General features: G+C 50.2%; 1 protein-coding gene across 1 annotated transcript in view; it reads right to left on the bottom strand.

Moving 5' to 3' along the window:
- CES1 (carboxylesterase 1) overlaps positions 1–18,385 on the bottom strand; it is a 29,940-nt gene that overhangs the window by 11,020 nt on the left and 535 nt on the right. The window contains exons 2-8 of the mRNA XM_080829661.1: positions 15,378–15,585; positions 11,297–11,441; positions 8,881–9,014; positions 6,713–6,866; positions 4,680–4,784; positions 3,409–3,513; positions 787–825 (exon numbers count right to left, since the gene is read on the bottom strand). Of these exons, the coding sequence (XP_080685787.1) occupies positions 787–825; positions 3,409–3,513; positions 4,680–4,784; positions 6,713–6,866; positions 8,881–9,014; positions 11,297–11,441; positions 15,378–15,585 (890 nt within the window). The remainder of the gene's footprint in view (positions 1–786; positions 826–3,408; positions 3,514–4,679; positions 4,785–6,712; positions 6,867–8,880; positions 9,015–11,296; positions 11,442–15,377; positions 15,586–18,385) is intronic.

The following is an 18,385-nucleotide window of genomic DNA, read 5'->3' as shown; positions in this document are numbered from 1 at the left end:
CCTTTCACTCCAAGAGGGCAGGGCGTTGTCTTTGTTTTGCCTATTTTATTGCTATTTCCTCAGCTCCTGAATCAGGTCCCCACACAGTAGGTGCTAGTGAAATCTTTCCTGAATGAATCTCAGTGAATCGTCACGACGCCCTTTAAGGTAGGTGCCAGTATCCCCAGAACAGAGCAGAGAGCACAGAACTGTGAGGTATGGCAGAGATAACGTCTCAGAATCTGTCAAGGTGCTGGAAGGCACGAGGGGAGGAGGAAGGAGACAGGGAGGCTCCTGGGGTTCAGGGTGTGGCTGGGGGGGTGGTGTCCTCAGGACTGAGATTCTCGGCCCTTTCCAGAAGACCCTCCAAATCATGTACCTTGCACAGCTCGTCAACCCTGCAGTCTCCTGGGAAAGTCCTAGGCTCTTCAGGGAAGGTTCCTGAAGAAACTCCTCATCAGCTATCACCACCACCCCATAGTGGGAGTTTCTAGTCCAGTCCTTTCCTGAGGGACTTTTTTGGGAGTGGGAAATGTAAACAAGAAGTAGGGGGTAGGCTGGACCCAAGGGACACAGAGTTGATAACTGGAAGCCCTGGGCTGGGAGTCAAGAGAACCCATTCCAGTCTCACATCTGGTCGCCCTGGCTGTGTTATCCCAGCAAGTGGCCAGCCCTCTCTGGGCCTCAGTATAGTAAACACAAGCAGTCACCATGAGCCCCAACAGAAGATTTTTTTCATTCATATTTAACTGGAGCTTAAACATGTCAAGACTTAAAACCTGTAATCAAGAAACCCAATGTCCTTACCTCTCTGGGGTCTCCAAACATATCAAGGGCGAAAAATTTCTGTGAAGACAAAGGGAGAGGGTGTATGTGAGAAGGTTTCCAGGGACAAAAGCCAGTCTTTGTGAGCAGAGTGTCAAAGGTGTCAGGTTCTCCCTCTCGGTGCCACCCTGGCTGGGCCAAGAGGAAGTGGGCAGGATACTGGCTCCCCTGGGCAGGGGCACAGGTGGAGGTGTGGGATGGGGGCGGGGGTGCTGGAGAAGCCGTCTGTCTGCTGTTCCTGCCCGTGCTGCCCTCCATCCGTTTCCCCTTCTTGTCCCCCTGGGCGACGCTAGTCATCCTTTGGGGCACCTCCCTTTCCCCCAGTCTCACTCACAAATCCAGGCATCTATATGTGACCTGTGGTGCCCCATCTCCCTGACCACAGGGATTTAGTTCAGGTATTGGCGTACACCCACATGAATCCAATAGACTTGACCCCAAAATTTTTGCTGGAATTATTGTGAACAGTGTCTAAACAGATAGGAGGTAAGTCTAGATGCTCTCACTGACTTTACCCTCCCTAGGAGGGTAAGCCTAAGAGCGAAGCCAATACTGAGAGTAAAAAAAAAAAAAAAAAGAAAAGCCGAGGGATGGAGCAGATACATTCTTAATGATATCATATGTGCACCTGGATCCAGCCATACCTAAAACCATGTTCTCCTGAACCACAGTTTTGTTTTCAGTTAGTTACCTAAAGATTTTGTTACATTTCTTTTTCCACTCAAGGTACTTTGAGATGAGTTTCCTCATCCTGCATCAGTAAGTCCTGACTTACACAAGATCACTGAAATTCACCCAATCCCACGGTTCTGTTATACATCGGCAGAAGAGTACACTGATTGTAACGTTGCACTGTAGCTACTAGGTCTGGCAAGTCTGCATCCAGGGACCAGTCAGGTACTCCTTGTTAGGGGTTATGGCCCTAAGTCCTCTGGCTTTCCTCAATATCACCAACTCTTCTAAGCTGGTCCTCTTAAGCCAATGGAGAATTGCTGAAATAAACCTGCCTCTTTCCAAGAATCAGACGTGGTTGTGTTTTCATTCTTTGCATGCACTGCTCACCTTATTTGAGCCTGAGAAAATAAGATCCAAGCCCAAGTCCACGTTGGAATCCAACCAGGAAACAGAGCAGAGGCTAGTGCCAGAGGCCTGGCTCAGGGGTCCAGGAGTCTCTCCAGGAGCCGAGGGCCCCGACAGAGTATCCAGGGGCCCAGGATATGTCTGAGCTCACAGTCACACCCTCCCCCCATAGAAGGAAAAGTTCCCATTGGGCCTTCCTGCTGTATTCTCTGGGTGTCCTTGTGATGACACACTGTCATAGCCATCCATCAGTCCTCAAATGTCACCTCCTCTAGGAAGCACCCCTGCTGAGTATTATGGGAATTTCCTCTCTCTATACTCCCACCACCCTTAGTCCACGAAGTCTGTGAGTGCGTTCCTCCTTGAATAGTTCCTTGTCTGCAGAAATTATATCTGATGAATGTCAGAATGGATGGATGGGTGGATAGAGGGATGGAGGGAAGGAGGGATGGATGGATGGGTGACTGGGTGGATGGATGGATGGATGGATGGATGGATGACTGGGTGGATGGATGGGTGGGTGGGTGGATGGGTGGGTGGATGGATGGGTGGGTGGATGGGTGACTGGGTGGATGGATGGATGGATGGATGGGTGGGTGGATGACTGGGTGGATGTATGGGTGGGTGGATGGATGGAAGGATGGATGGGTGACTCGGTGGTTGGATGGATGGATGGAGGGATGGAGGGATGGATGGGTGGCTAGGTGATGGATGGAGTTGGTCAATACACAGAGTGTGGATGGACTGGATGGACTGAATGGATAGATGAATAACAACTAGCCGGCCGGGTGATGGATGGATCACTGATTCTGGACGGTTGAAAGATGGAGTGAAAATATATGGTGGTTGGATGACACCCAGGTGATGGAAATGAATGGAAGTTATGGCTGAATAAAAGTTATGGATGGATGGATATTAAACTGATTAAAGAATACTGATAAACTGGATAGACTGCTGGATGAACAGATGGATAATAAGATGATGAGCGGATTGATGGCTGACTGGCTGGTTGGGGGGTGATGTATAGTTATTCTAGAACCACAACTGAGGCAGAGTCTCAGAAAAAGTTAGATAATTGGGCCACCACTGGGTTATCACTGAGGTAGTTTCTAAATTAAGCAAGATACATTATGACAATCTTCCTTAGAATCTTTGTTCTTAATATCCCATCCTCAAAATTCAGAATAGTAGGTACCTCTGGGACTGTGTAATGCTTAATTTCTTTAACATACATTTGGAAATAAGAATGGGAAAACAGTAAGTTTTGGTTGAGGTGAGAGATTATTATACTATTTGTTCATTGTGTTGTTTCACAACTTCGCAAATGTTTGTGATACTTCATACTAAAAAAGAAAAAAAGAAATTCCTATTCAGATCCAGAGGCTGACACTGTTCCCTGGGGGCCAGAAACACTGTCCCAGGCAGTTTTCTAGGGCAGGGCAAAGGGACAGCCAAAATAATGGAGGCTGGGCCCAAGTGCACAGGGTGGGGGGCTTGTGCAGTCACGGGAGTGGATTTGCCTACCAACTTCAGCGACGTCTCCAAGAGCTCATCTTCTGTCTTCTGGCGCAAGCAGTGAACAAGGACAGCCGAGGTGGTGGCTTTACACCCAGCAAAGACAGCAATTTGCTGTAGAGATCACAAGCAAGAGCAGAACTCAAGAGCCACGTCCCTTCCCCCATCAATAAAAAGGAATTCTACCCCAACCTTCACTTCTAAGGGCAGCAGAGGGGAGCAGAACATACTCTAGACCAGCAGGTGGGAGTCCTACATCCCAGGCGTGCCAGTTAAACAATGTCTGTCTCTGTGACTGTATCTCTGTTCAAATGGGCAAAATGATCTCAGAACTGAGAGACAAAAGGGAGGGAGAGCGGGGTGGGGTTTAAGAGCACAAATCTGGGGGCGCCTGGGTGGCTCAGTGTGTTAAAGCCTCTGCCTTCGGCTCAGGTCATGATCCCAGGGTCTTGGGATCGAGCCCCGCAGCGGGCTCTCTGCTCAGCAGGGAGCCTGCTTCCTCCTCCTCCTCTCTCTCTCTCTCTGCCTGCTTCTCTGCCTACTTGTGATCTCTGTCTGTCAAATAAATAAATAAAATCTTTAAAAAAAAAAAAAAAAGAGCACAGAATCCAGAACCATACTGCCTGTTTGCACATTTCTTTTCAGGAAGTCTTCCACGACAACCTCATGCTCACATTAAGATTAAGTGCTCCTTTTGGATTCGGTTACGATATCAGATATCTCTGCTTTATTGCTCTCGTCACTTGAGATTTTATAATCTGTGTGATTATGAAATCATTAATTTGTCTGCTCCAATGGAATGGAAACTTCATGAGGCTACTAGATGTCTGGCTTTATCAAAATTATGTGATGAATGAATGAACTGAATGAATTCCCGGAACCAACCCCAGCCATGAGGCACTTAAGTGGGGGGCCACTGCAGGCCCACATGCTGTAAGGGGGTTGACCAGAACTCAGACCCTGAGAGAGACCAGACATGGTGACAGCCCGCTGCCCACTGTGTGGCCTGCTGCCCCCCCCCCACCACCCTGCCCCCACTGCACTTTGGGAAGAATGCTCAGGGGACAGTGCACTGTGCTGGCAGTCCAGAGTCACGTGTTCAAGTCCCAGCTCTGGTAAAACTGGGAGACTGGCTGAGGTGTCTCCTTTCCCTTCCACTCAACTGCTCTCACTTCCGTGATTCCTTGAGGATGCCTGCCGGATCCCATGGCAAGAAAGGCCCCTGAAGATTTCAGGACAGCAGAGCCAAGGGTGTGGCAGTGGTCCTGCGTGAGACCTACCTGAGCTACTTCCTTCATGTCTTTCCTAACCAGGGCAGCTGTGAGGGCCACGCCGCTCTCCGAGATGGCCCGGTGGAAGAGGTTCTTGGCCAGGGGAGACAGCACCTGGTAGGACAGTGGACAGGAAGAGAGTTTATGCTCATGGGGAAGGGTTTCAAGAATCACCTCATCCTTAACTCTGGCCTGGACCGTCCCCCTGGAGACCCGGGTACCCAGGGAATGTGGCAGGTCCTCACCAGGCCTTGTCCTATTCCCAGGCTGATGCTGGGGCCCGGCTCCTCCAAGAGAAGCTGAGCTCGAGGGCGCCAGCAGCACAGAGCGAGGGAAGACGGGAAGCATGGCTCGTGTGCCGGCTGTGACAATCAGAGGTCTCGAGACAGGGCGGCAACTGCCAGCCGCCCTTCAAAGACACAGTTCTGATTCCCCATTTCCACTACTCAGGATTTATCCTACGAAGAGTGATCACGGAGGTGCATGATGATTTCCAAGAATGCTCATAATGTTTATAATATAAGTGGAAATAACCCAAGGTTCCAATAGTACGAGATTGAGGAAATGAAGGATTTTTCATTTTTACTGTGGAATACCATGCAGATCTCTACCACGGAATACCACGGAATCTACAACAAAATGATAGTAATGGAAGAGTAATGTTTAGGGAAATGTTTCTGTTATAGGATATGCTAAGCAAGGTTTTTTAAAAAATCTTAAGACAGGTGGGGTGCCTGGGGGGCTCAGTCATTAAAGCATTTGCCTTCGGCTCAGGTCATGACCCCAGAGTCCTGGGATCGAGTCCCACATCGGGCTCCCCACTCAGCGCGGAGTCTGCTTCTCCCTCTGCTCCTCACCCTGCTGTCAAGCTCTCTCTGACTCTCTCCCTCTCTCAAATAAATAAAATCCTCTTAAAAAAATCTCAAGACAGGTAGACAGACGACAGATGGATAAATAGACAGCAGTGAGTCATGGGGAAAACACTAGAAAAATAACTCTCGAAATGTCTGGTGAGCTTCCTGGGGTAATGGGACTACGGAGGACTCTTTGTCTTTGGGCTTATCTGCACTTTTCCTTTTTCTCCACTTGATAAACTATAAAAACTTTTTCCTCTGAGTATTGGACATGGAAACCAATACATACGTTAAAAACAGTAACAGCACTGACCCTCTGCTCAACAGTGAGGGAGCTGGAGGGAGCTGGAGGGAGCTTTCTGGCTTCCAGCACTTCCTCATCTCATTTCCATCTCTGCTGCCCTCAGTGGCTCCCCCAGCCCCACTCCCCACACCAGGCCCCCAGGAGCCCCAGGTGCTCACACCACCACTGCTGTTCCCAGGCGTCCCCGTCCCTCCCTCCCAGCCCAGCTCCACATCTCAGTCCCAGAGGCAGCTGTCCTCATAGGAGGCCCCGATCTGTTCTTTTTTTTTTTTTTAAGATTTTATTTATTTCTCAGAGAGAGAGAGCACAAGCAGGCAGAGTGGCAGGCAGAGGCAGAGAGAGAAGCAGGCTCCCTGTGAACAAGGAGCCCGATGTAGAACTTGAACCCAGGGCCCTGGGATCATGACCTGAGCCGAAGGCAGCTGCTTAACCAACTGAGCCACCCAGGTGTCCCCCCGATCTGTTCTTGGTGCTGATGTCCCTTGACTTGCACATCTGGCTTCCAGCTGAACAATGACCCTTTGTCCAACTCTTTCTCATAATCTATACCCACCCTACTCGCCAGGAGAAGTGAAGCGAGTCCTAATGTTAAAACGAGTAGGAAGGAGAGAGAGAGCGAGTGAGCAAGCGAGCATGCACTCAACCATGTTAGAGGAGGAGTATCACTGCTGGAGCTGTGGCGGGAGATTCTCAAGGCCCTAGGATGCTAGCCTGGGCTCTGAGCTTCCTGGGGGCCAAGGAGAGCTCTGCCCTTAGCTCTCTACCAACTGACGCTGTGCAGACCGGGTCAGCCCTGAGTCCAGGTCTTGTAAGTCAAGCTGCCAACTGGTCCAAAGGCTCCAAGGGGTCCCATCAGCAGCCATATCAGGGTCAGGAACACTTACAAGAACAGAGACACTTTCACCTCCCGCTGACTCTCCGAAGATGGTTACAGAACCTGGATTCCCTCCAAAGTTGGCAATGTTCTCCTGGACCCAGCGAAGTGCAGCCAACTGGTCTAAATGACCCCAGTTTCCTCGGCTGTGTTCGTCCCCTGTGCTGTAAGAACGGGGAAGGGGTGGGAGCACAGACCACATGGCAGGGCTGTCAGGACCACAGATGGGGCTAGGGAACTCTAGGTGAGCCTTCTAGAAAAAGACCAGCCCTGACACAAGGGTCTTCTTCTGTCTTCCATTCTGGTGGCATTGTTCTGTTGTAGGGTTCTACATTTACTCAATTGGCATCTATTTACTCAGCACCTACTTTGTGCAAAACACTGTTCTAAGAGCTAGGAGCACATCTGAGAACCAAACATACCAAATATCTGACTATACAGAGGCTCACACTACAGATTACAAACAAATGGATAAATACAGAAACTAATATCAGGTAGTGAAAGTACTTCCAGGAAAAATAAAATCGGTAAGGGAAAAGACTGGGGTCCTATTTCAGATCACAGGACCAAGAAAGGCCTCTTGGAGGTGGTAGTATTTGAATAGAGACCTGAATGAATGAGCACATGAGTCTTGCAAATATCCAAAGAAGGGATTCCAGGCTGAAGAAACAGCCAGTGCAAAGGTCCTGTGGTCCAGTGGACAAAAGTGAGTGTACTACAGCAGCTAAAGGACTCTGTGGGCCTTAGTAAGAACTTCGATGTCATTGTTAGTAATGTGGGACGTCATTTCATGGCCTGTGACAAAATTCCTTTTATGGTGGTCATTCTGGCTGCTGTGTTAGATGAGACCCAGCATCAAATTAGCAGGTTATAAACATAGGTGGTTTTTACAATCATCTGGGAGAGAGGCACAGAAGGCTTTGATTAGGGGGCATAAGGGAGGAGGTGAGAAGTGGTTGGATTCTGAATATATTTTAAAGGTGGAACCAAGAGGATTTGCTGACCCTGATGTGACAAGGTGAGAAAAAGAATTCAAGGCTGACCACAAGCCTATCCGGAGCAGTTGGAAGCAGGTGGGAGGGGTCTGCCAGCAGCCGGCAGGAGGCGCTGTGGGCAAAGTAGGAAAGTTGGGGGAAGGAGCAGCGGGAGTCAAGGGTTAAGTCTGTCCCCCTGGAGGGTGAGGTACCCTTCAGACGTTCAGTGGAGGTGGCAACAGGCGCAAGGTGGTAGTTAATGAGGTACATCTGGGTTTCAAAGGCGAAGCAGGGGCTGAAATAGGGAGCTTGGAACGTGGCTCCTGAGGTCACCCAGGGAACCAGTGAAGGTGGAGAAAGAAGCACACAGAGGCTAGAGGATCGCGTGCGAGGAATCGTGTGCGGCTGCTCCCAAGGTTGGCCCAAAAGCTGTTGGGACACTGGGCAGAGGACAAACTGGGAGCAGGAGCCACAGGAAGCACCCACACAGCATTTTGACCTTAACGGGGAGCAGAGAGACGGACCGCGGGTGGGAGAGGAGAGATGTCTCCACGAAGGCACCACACCCTGGGTCAGGACTCGCTTGGGATAATCCTCCTCCAGCCCAGGGCCGAAGGGGAGGGGGTCTTTCCTGTGAGAAGTCCACCCCTCCCCAAATCCAGCCCAGCAGCCATCTCAGGGTCAGGGGGCACTGCAGCTGGTGCCCAGGAGGACTGTCCGGTGGACAGTCTTCAGCTCCAGACACCCAGTTCCTTCACCCAGGAAAACGCACCAAACTCCTACCCGGAGTATGCTCTTTCCTCCCCTTCCCGCCACGTCGGATGCGTAAGCCTCTAAGTGCTGCTATAGGCTGTCTCCACAGAGGTGTGCAATGTGCTGGAACAGCACAACTGAAGAAGACGGGGGCATTTCAGAGGGGGTGACATTTGGGTTGGGCCTTGCAGAGTGCATAGGAGTTCGTCAGGTAGAATGGGCATTCCAGGTAGAGGGAAGAGGACCTGCAAAAGCTCCGAAGCAAGTGGCCCAGTGTGGCTGGGGATCGAGAAGGTAAGTAGAGCCCAGTGAGGAAAGGACTTGGGTGCTTCCCTAGGGAACCTGGCAAAGATCCCTTTGAGGGCTGACCTGGCCAGAGCTGAATACCTAGCACCCTCACTTTGGTGGGGGGGAGGGGGCAATGTGCAGTGAGGACTGTGCAGAATCTTACCTGAAGAATCCCCAGATGCCCAGGCGGTACTGAATGACCACCACCACCACGTTTTCATGGGCAGAGAGGGCCAGCCCGTCATAGGTTGACGCTCCGCCCACCACCAGACCCCCTCCGTGGATCCACACCATCACCTGGACAGGAAGGAAGCAACCGTACTGGTGAGGGGAAGCAGCACTCGGCAGGACCTCAAGAGGTTGTCTGGTTCGGTCGCCGACCTCTTGGCCGTGGCTCAAGGAGGCCATTACCAGAAGTGACCTGTCCCCAGCAAAGTCAGAACAGGCATTTGCTCTTCTCCCCGCTCCTCCCAACTGGGGCCCAGGCCACTGCTCCAGCCAGGACACCCTGGCTGCCCCTGCCTGGGTCCCCAGCCCCAGTGCCAGTGAAGCTCATGCTTCAGAACTTCATCGTGGGAACAGTCACGGCTAAGAGTGTCATCTTCTCCCTAACACTCCCATCGCCCTCATGCCTGGGCCCATCCCGCAGCCCGGCCTCCTCTGCCGCCACGGCCCCGTGCTTCGGCTTCATCTTAGTGATACCTTATGCGGTGAATTGAACTGCTCGCCTGCCCGAGGGACCGTCTTGAGAAGAACACGTGCCCCCAGTGGGATCGCTTTTGAATATGCCATCCTTTCTGCCTCTTCCGCATCCCCAAATCCCACCCGTCCTCCAAAGCCCAGCCTAAAAGCCACCTCCTTCAGTCATCTCACTAATAGGAACTGAGGACCTACTCTATGCCAAGGACAGTGTTTAGAATCGAGGAGGAGGGTAGATAAAGGAACTCATCACGCTTGGCTCTGGCATTGTAAGAGCTCATGTAGTCAGGAGGGAAGAGCGGCTGAAATAATTATGTTGTAATCATTTTATTCATTAAAAAAAAAAAAAGAATTTGTGACACAAACTGTGCCAAGTAGCATTCCATGCCATAGGGACTAATACGGTCCCGTTAAGAGACAAGAAACCTGCCTGAGGTCACGCAGCTTAATAAGCCGCGGAAGCAGGACTTGAACCCACGCGGTCTGGCTCTGGAGTCCACCCGTTGAGGCACCCAGCCCACTGCAGCCTTTGGCCAGGGTGCAGTGGGCCTGCTGTTAGGAGAGGAGTAAGTTCTTCCCTTTGACTCTAACTAATGCCTCGGGAGTACTTGCTTTGTGCCCTCGCCAGCCACTGAGACAAAGCCCGATGCGCATCACTGGTACTCATGCGTGATTAGCCCAGTTCTGGAAACAGAGCCAGGCCCCTCTGCTGGTAAAATGCAGAACCCGGATGTAAGCCCAGACTCTGTAGTTCCAGAGCCTGTGTCCATATGGAGAGGTTCTCGCCTTGTTCCTCCTCCGCCTCTGGTCCCTGCCTCCGTCTGGGTGGAAGGACCGAGTTAGCAGTCATCTGAGTGAAGGCTGAGATGAGGGTTGGTCAGCAGTGACTTCCTGAAGAAGCATCCCAGATGGTAAGGCCCTCCAAAGCCAAGGGTGTCTGGTGATGGGTTTTTTTGTTTTTTGTGGATTTTGTTCTTGTTTTGTTTTGTTTTGTTTTTTGGTGGTTTTTTTGGTCCCTCCTTGGCCTTGACCCCCAAGTGCAGCTCCTCACAGGGGCAGGGAGTATGTAACGGAAGAACGTGAGAACAGAGGACTGAGTGCTCACAGATTCACAGATGCCCTCCCCCACTCCTGGGCATCCTGCCAGGAGATAGCTGGGTGCAAACATCCCCCCACCTCTCCACCCTGGGGATCACCTTCTTTTCCCGGACATCTCCAAACCCCAACTTGAGTCTAGAAGTTGCCCCATCTCTGGGCTTCCTTTATTCTAGAAATGCTGACTCATGGGGTCATCAGTCGTGCCAAAGACAATTAGGGAAGGAAATTAGCTACAATAAATTCCCAAGTATTTGGCCAGAGGCAAAAGAATGAACTTCACGGATTGCCCCAGGCTCTGCCCCTAACACCTCTCAGGCGACCCTGGAGCTTGTGAGAGAAGCATCTTACTGTGCTGAGGAAAGGCCTCCCACAGGCTCACCTCCTAGTCTGTGTCAAAGGGCACGGGTCTGAAATTCAGAAGGCCTCTGCCCTGGTCCTGCCAATCCCACCATGTGATCTCACCTCCCCCTTTCTGGGCCTCAGTCTCTCTACCTGTAAAGGAAGGATGGCTTATCTCTAAGAGTCATCATTTTGGTCCTCCTCTTATCGAGAAATGATTTGGAAAAATTACAATGGGCATACAGTAGTACAGCAAATTCCCCCGGAGGTCTGTCCCTAGGGGAAACTGAGGCACGGAAAGCTTGCGTTTCTTGTGGTCCTAAGGTCTGGCTGTGGTGGGAACAGGAAGCACTGAGGTCTCTGAAATGACGCCCCACCCAAGCTGCCTTCACCCCCTTCTAGTCTACACCAGGAGACCTGCAGTGCTGGAACTTTCTACTTACCGGCAGCCGGCTTTTCTTTGTCAAGTCAGCGGGAGTGTAAATATTTAGATAAAGGCAGTCTTCAGAAAACTTGAGAGCAATGTTCTCCTTTCTGTTGGTAAAGAGCTCTGAGAGCACCTGCCCCCCCATTGCATCCTGGGAGCACCTGGGGAGGGGGGCAAAGAAGACGTTCTGAGTTCGGCTCAGAGCTGAGCAAGATGCCTCCTGCGGCGAGCTGGACCTCGGACTGGCAGGCTCAGGCTGAGAAATAGAGTTGTTCCTACCACGCTGGAGATACTGGGATGGTTAGGAAGCTCTTTAGGTGCGTGGGTGGGGTCTGAGGAGGGGGAACCCTGAGGCTCACTAAGGTCTCCCACGGTTGTGTCTAGATAGTAAGAAGGCTTGGTACCTGTCCCCTTCCCAGAGCCTTTGAGATGCCCTGGGTCAAGGAGAGGAGACCACCCATAAGCTGACCGCCTGGGCAAGGGCTATCTCCTGCATGCCCTGGATACATGCCAGCTCTCTGTTCCAGGCAAACATGTCCGCCACCAGGTCAGCATGTCCTAGTCCATGGCAGACTTCCATAATCCCTGGGAAGTCACTCAAACGACAGACATTTAGGCCCTCCAAAAGGTCAGGGATGAAATATTTTGTTGGGCAGTATCAGGAGAACTGTGTTCTAGTCCTGTCACACTCGCTAATCTTCTGGGTGACCTTGGGTGAATTCCTTGCCTGCTTTGGCTTGAATCTGCCAGGTCAGTGTGAGGGAAGTGATTTTTATAAGGGTCATATAGTCCTGACATGCTAAGAATCTACCCATCCCAGGCAAACACTATTGGTTTTCCCAATAACAGACCTTAAAGACCCAACACAGATTAAAACTGGTTAGGTTGGGGCGCCTGGGTGGCTCAGTGGGTTAAGGCCTCTGCCTTCGGCTTGGGTCATGATCCCGGGGTCCTGGGATCAAGCCCCACATTGGGCTCTCTGCTCGGCAGGGAGCCTGCTTCCCCTCTCTCTCTGCCTGCCTCTCTGCCTACTTGTGATCTCTATCAAATTAATAAATAATCTTAAAAAAAAAAAACCTGGTAAGGTTTATGAACCTCCCAGCATGCCAGCATTGTTTTAAGTAATCTTTATGTACTAACTTACTTAATCCTCCCATGGCAAGCCCCGTAACATAGAATCTATAATTATCCCGATTTTTACTAAGGTACCGAGAGGTTAGAGAACTACCCAAGGTCACACAGCCAGAAAGATCTATACTATGTAGTGCATGATATTTCTAAGGACACTATAAGGAACATTTCTGGATCTCAAGGTATCAGAATGCAGGTATCACTGCCCCCAGTTTGTAAATGAGGTCACTGAGTCACTCTGCTGGCAAGTGGCAGAATCAGAGTTCCCCAGTAATGACTCCTTAATTTCCATCCTAAGGGAACTTTCCCCTGATCACCAGAGCAAGGAGCCTAACAGTCTTAAAAGAAGAAAATCAAATGTCAAGAAAGGGAAAAGAGTTCAAGGTCGCTAGAGTTCAAATAAATTTGGAATAAATAGCAAAATTACACATAATTATAATGATAATTACTATTGTTTCACCTACCCAATAGCCAAAAAGCATTTTTTTTAAAGATTTCATTTATTTATTTGACAGAGAAAGAGAGATCACAAGTAGGTAGAGAGGCAGGCAGAGAGAGGGGGGAAGCAGGCTCCCCGCTAAGCAGAGGGCCTGATGTAGGGCTTGATCCCAAGACCCTGAGACCATGACCTGAGCGGAAAGCAGAGGCTTAACCCACCGAGCCCCCAGGTGCCCCAAAAAAGCATTTTTTAATAACACAAGCACTGCCAAAGATCTGGGAAGTGGAGGTTTTCATATATCAATGGAAGGAGTGTCGCTGGAACATTTCTGGAGGGAAATGTAAACAGAAGGTGCATATTCATGACATTTCTTCAAACTTACCCCAAAATATTCATGGGCGTGCATAAAGATTTAGCTGCAGGATATTCATCAGAGTGTATCTGTACTATCAAAAACATCAAGAAACTTAATGACCCCAAATAAGAGATGGGGTAAATAGATTATAATCCAAGACTCAATGTAATACAACCATTACAAGTCCAGCTGTGATATCTAATGACATAGAATGTTCCTGCTAGATTTATAAATGAACAAAGCAGGCATCCAAACTATCTGTATTGTGTGATGTGATCTTGTGATTTATAATAAATATATATTCGGCCCCCACTCCATTTCGGCCACAGGCTCCCTAAAACACATGGAATTTACTCTGTGAAGGAAACAATAAAGATACCTTTATTATGTTAATAAGGTGACTTTTGACCACACTTAAGGCTAGGGGCTGGTTGCCACATGAACCACCCAGTGAACTTTCAGTTCTGCCTCCCTGACCTCTGGGGAGCAAGATGGGGCTGGGGGTTGAATGGCCAATGCCCCTGGTTTCATCAATCACGGCTACGTAACAAAGCCTCCTTAAAAAACCACGGGACGGGATGCTGCAAGTTTCCAAGCTGGTGAACCAGAAAGCTTTCATGGCCACTGTGCAGGACCCCCAACTCCAGGACAGAAGCGCCTTTGCTCAGGACCTCACCCCATGGATCTCTTCATCTGGCTCTTGATTCATATGCCTAATAACCTTTGTAATGAACTGGTGGTATAGTGAATAAACCAGTTTTCTGAGTTCTGTGACTCAGCAAATTAATGGAACCCAAGGAGGGAGTCATAGGAACCTTTGACTTATAGCCAAAGTCAAGCATAGATAGCAACTTGGACTTGTAATTGGCATCAGATGCAGAAAGTGCCTTGTGGGGCCGAGTCCTTAACCTGTGGGATCTGACACTATCTCCAGGCAGAGCAGTGCAGGAATTAGTTGCATTGTAGGACACACAGCTGGTGTCAGGGATTTTTTTCTCCGTGTTGGTTGGTGGTTGGGGGGGGGGGGACCCACACACTGAAATTGAGTGCAAAATCTCATGGATTCTAATTTTAAGGAAGAAAATATCCAACAGATAAAAGACTGGAAAAACAGAATCTAAAATATGAACAAGAGTTCTGTCGGTGGAGGAATTGTATGTGATTTTCATTTTCTTACCTTTCCTTACCGGTACTTCCTCTCTTTTCTGCAATACTTATGCATTACATTGGCAGTCAGGAAATAAAAAGAGCAAATACTGTTTTTTAAAACAAAAGGAAGGAAGGAAGGGAGGGAGGGAGGGAGGAATAAGAAAAGAAGGGAAGGCAGCAAGGAGCAGGACCCTGGAAATTTCCAGAATGCCTTGCTGAGGTGAGTAAGGTCATAACGGATATACACAGGCTTCTGAGGTGTCTGGAGGAGGCACATATTGGCTACTTTGTCCGGCTTAGTCAGGGTGATTGGGACACACCAGCCATTGCTCTGCTCATGACTAGGTACTTAGACACACTTGGGAGCTAAGAACTTTAAACTCCCCAAAGCTCTCCCCACTTACACAACTCTTGGTCTACCCCCGCTCCCCAGCTTTGGCAAAGGTCAAGACAGGAGAATCATTACTTCTACGTTCCTCACTTGCTCAACTTCTAATTTTCTCCCACTTATCTTAGTCTAACGTATTGCATAATTTATTGACTGGTTTGCATATTTTTCCTTTGTCATCCATCTCCCTGCTAGAATGCAAGCTCCATGAAGGTAAGGATACTTTTCTGTTCGTTCGTGGATCCTAGGAAACCTAGAATGTGCTCAATAAATGTTTGTTGAATAGAGCTCTTGAATGCTCTATTCTAGAAGGTATTAAAAGATTTATGGGACGCTTGGGTGGCTCAGTGGGTTAAAGCCTCTGCCTTCAGCTCAGGTCGTGCTCCCACGGTCCTGGGATCGAGCCCCGGGTCAGGCTCTCTGCTCAGCAGGGAGCCTGCTTCCCTCTCTCTCTGCCTGCCTCTCTGCCTACTTGTGATCTCTGTCTGTCAAATAAATAAATAAATAAAATCTTAAAAAAAAAAAAAAGATTTACAATGGCTTGGAAATTTTGGAACAAAGCCACTCAGCACATTGCCCTGGACGCTTCCTTCATCACATTAAGGCCAGCATCCCCCGGAGAGACGCCAACTTACATGGGAGGGTAAGCAGTGGTGGTCTTCACGAAGTTCCATGGCTCTGCGGGCTGTGGCGGAGCAAATCTCAGGGACCCCAGAGGAGGCCTGGCAAAAGGGACTCCCAGGAAGACGGCCACAGGCTGTGCAAATCCTTCTAAGCTGACGTACTTGCCCAAGACCTTGCCTTGCACGGTGTCCACCACAGGTGGCGAGGACGGGTGCCCCCCTGGACATCCAGAGGAAAGAGGACACATCAGCCCAAAAGGTCTGATCTGGACTCCCAGTGGGTCTCCACCTTGAGCAGGGACCTTGAATGAGTCACCTAAACCCTCAGGACCTCAGTTAAGCTTGAGGTTAACCATCATTCCTTACTTGGGGCTATCTAGAGGAGCCAATTGGAAATGGAGGTATAGTAGCATCAAGTTAAAAAGATATGCAAGAAGGAGAGCTGCTGAGGGGAACAAGGCATTTGGTTGTCACTCCTAGAAGCTTCTGGAAATAATTGGCCAGTAGGCCTCAGGTGCTGAGCTGCGCACTGGTGTAGAACATGAATAAGAGGCTGTCCCTCCTCTCAGAATTTCTGAACCATGTAGGGAGCATGAGCTACAAACACACTTGCCCCTACTGGGTGGGAAGGAAGGGGCTGGAGTCCCCAGAGAGGTACCAGTACCACAGGGGTCAGAAGAGGCAGGGAGGCCTCCGCATTGGTGGCATGGTGGAGGTGGTGCCCTTGGAGCTGGGACTGGCAGTGGGAGGGAGGAGGAGCCGACAGCGGGAGGTAGAAGGTGGGGGGGGTGGGGGGGGTAAAGGTGTGAGGCAGAGCAGAGGCTAGGCTCTGGGAGCAAAATGCAAGGCTGGCCTGAGGAAGAGTGAAGGGCCCATGGGAGCCAGAGGGAGTCAACGGGGAGCAGACAGCAGCCTGTATTGTGAGAGAGGTTCAAGCCTGGGAGGGGCCTCAGTACCAGGCTAGGGTCTGGGGCTTTCTTTGGGGGGTACACGTATAGCAGTCAACAGTCCTAGAGTATGCAAGAGTGACACGCATCATCTCACAGGGGATTCTTCCGGTGGCTCTGAGCAGGGGCTTCCGGGGCGGGGGAGAGAGCCTGGGGGTCTGGTTCCTACCTGTTCCGTTCCTGTGGGGCTGGCGGTCCTTCCCCACTGAGCTGTCCCTTTCTCCCAGGCTGTCCCTTCCCCCCCAGTCCTGGTTCTACCTGCTGTGCAAGTGGGCCCTCGGACTCTCGATCATGGCTCTCCTCCAAGTCTTCCCTCATCCCGTCCTGGCAGCCTCTGTGTTTATGTTTCCTTATCTGAAATGGTTTCTAGCCTGGCATCGTGCCAGCTGCTCCCTTGTGTACACAGACAAAAGGTCAACCTCTCCCCCAAAGTATGCGGGCAGAACAAGAAAGGGTGATCCAGATTTAGTCTTACAGAAGGAGATCGAACGGTAACCTGCAGGAGAGGCGAAGTTGACAGGAGCCCAAGGGGCCAGGGTGAGGAAGTGGGTGGGTGGGGTGAGAGGCAGAGCAGTTACGGCTACAGGAGCAGTCTACACTTGTCGTGTTACATAAGTACCCACGTAACGTTTATGCTACATGACATACGTACACAGGTAAGCTTTGTATGCTGAGCACTTACTATGCGCCAGATTTGCATTCTGGTTCACTTAAATTCGACTTCACAAGATGCCCATTTTATAGATGAGGAAGCTGAGGAAATGGAGAGAGCCAGCGTGGACTTTCTACAGCGGGAAATGGGATGGCCTTGCCGGGGGGGTAATCGGCAGTAAGGGAATAATCCACTCCTCCTTTGGTTTTACTCTGCCCTCACGGTCGGTCCCAGGTTTCCGACAATGTCACCATCAGAAAGAAGGTGAAGTGCGCATGGGGCCTGGGCCCTCCCAGTTCTGAGGGTCCTAGCCCTGGCTCTCCATTCACAAGCCACAGACAGATTCCAGAGTATGATTTTAGTGGACCTTGGGCAAGTCCATTTCCCTCTCTGAGTCCGTTTGCCTGGGCATAGACGCATTCTGGGGTCCCTTGCTACACTCTTGTAGTAATCATGGGCTTTATTTTGTGTACACTTGACGTTTGACCTCTGGGGCCTTAATGACCCTGGAGGGATCGACCGCCCTCTCAGAGTTAGCCAATTCCAGTGATAGGAATCAACTTCCCTTCCAGTATGCAGAGCCTGTACCTGAATCACCTTCTTTACCAGGCCGTCCCAGGCCAAGCCACTACCATCCTGCCCTAATCACTCCAGGGCCAGAGACCCAAAAACTGTAAGAAGCCTTTGTGCCCCAGAACTCACTGAAATTGGTTAGTCTGCCAGTCCTAAACCTGCATATCCTGTCTCACCTCTTCCTTCCCCGGGTAACCACAATAAAGGCTCTTGCACAAAATTCCTCCCTCCTCCCTCCTCTTCTAACCCACCTTGAGCATCACCTGTGTTCAGGACCGCGGTAGGCATGCGTCCTCCTCCTGGGAGCTGTGAGTAACAAGTCCTGGCCATTGGTTTCTGATCTGTTGGCCTCACCGCACACCGAGTTTTCTACTACTACATTTTAAAACAACTCCTTCATTTATAAATTCTTTATTTGCACTTTCCATACTAGGCACTCTTTAGAAACAACCTGTTTTGTCCTTACAACGGCCCAATGACAACTGCCTCATTCCCATGTTAGAGAGGGGGAAACCAAGGCACAGAAACCTTAGGCACAATGCCTAAGGACAGCCGGCTAGTAAGTGCTGAGCTGGGATTCAAACCTACACCCTCTGGGTCCACAGTCCGTCCAGGTCCCCTGCCTGACATCCGAACGGGGAGTATTCCTACGAAACTTTTCCTAAGCCGAAATGGCACAAAGCAATGTATCCTGGGCTTTCTGCAAGTTGCATTAAGCCGCTTTGCTTTTAGGAAAGACCTCCATTAGTCCCTGTTATTGTAGCCCAAACAAATTCGAGGATTTTTGCTTTTCCGTTACTATAGTAATACAGGATTTCCCTAAAGGTGAAGAGGCCTGATGCCACTTG

The sequence above is a fragment of the Martes martes genome (assembly GCF_963455335.1).
Source record: "Martes martes genome assembly, chromosome: 17".
NCBI classification, from domain to species: Eukaryota; Metazoa; Chordata; class Mammalia; order Carnivora; family Mustelidae; genus Martes; species Martes martes.
Note: the sequence above shows the minus strand (reverse complement) of the source record. Positions and strands in the feature narration are given on the sequence as shown.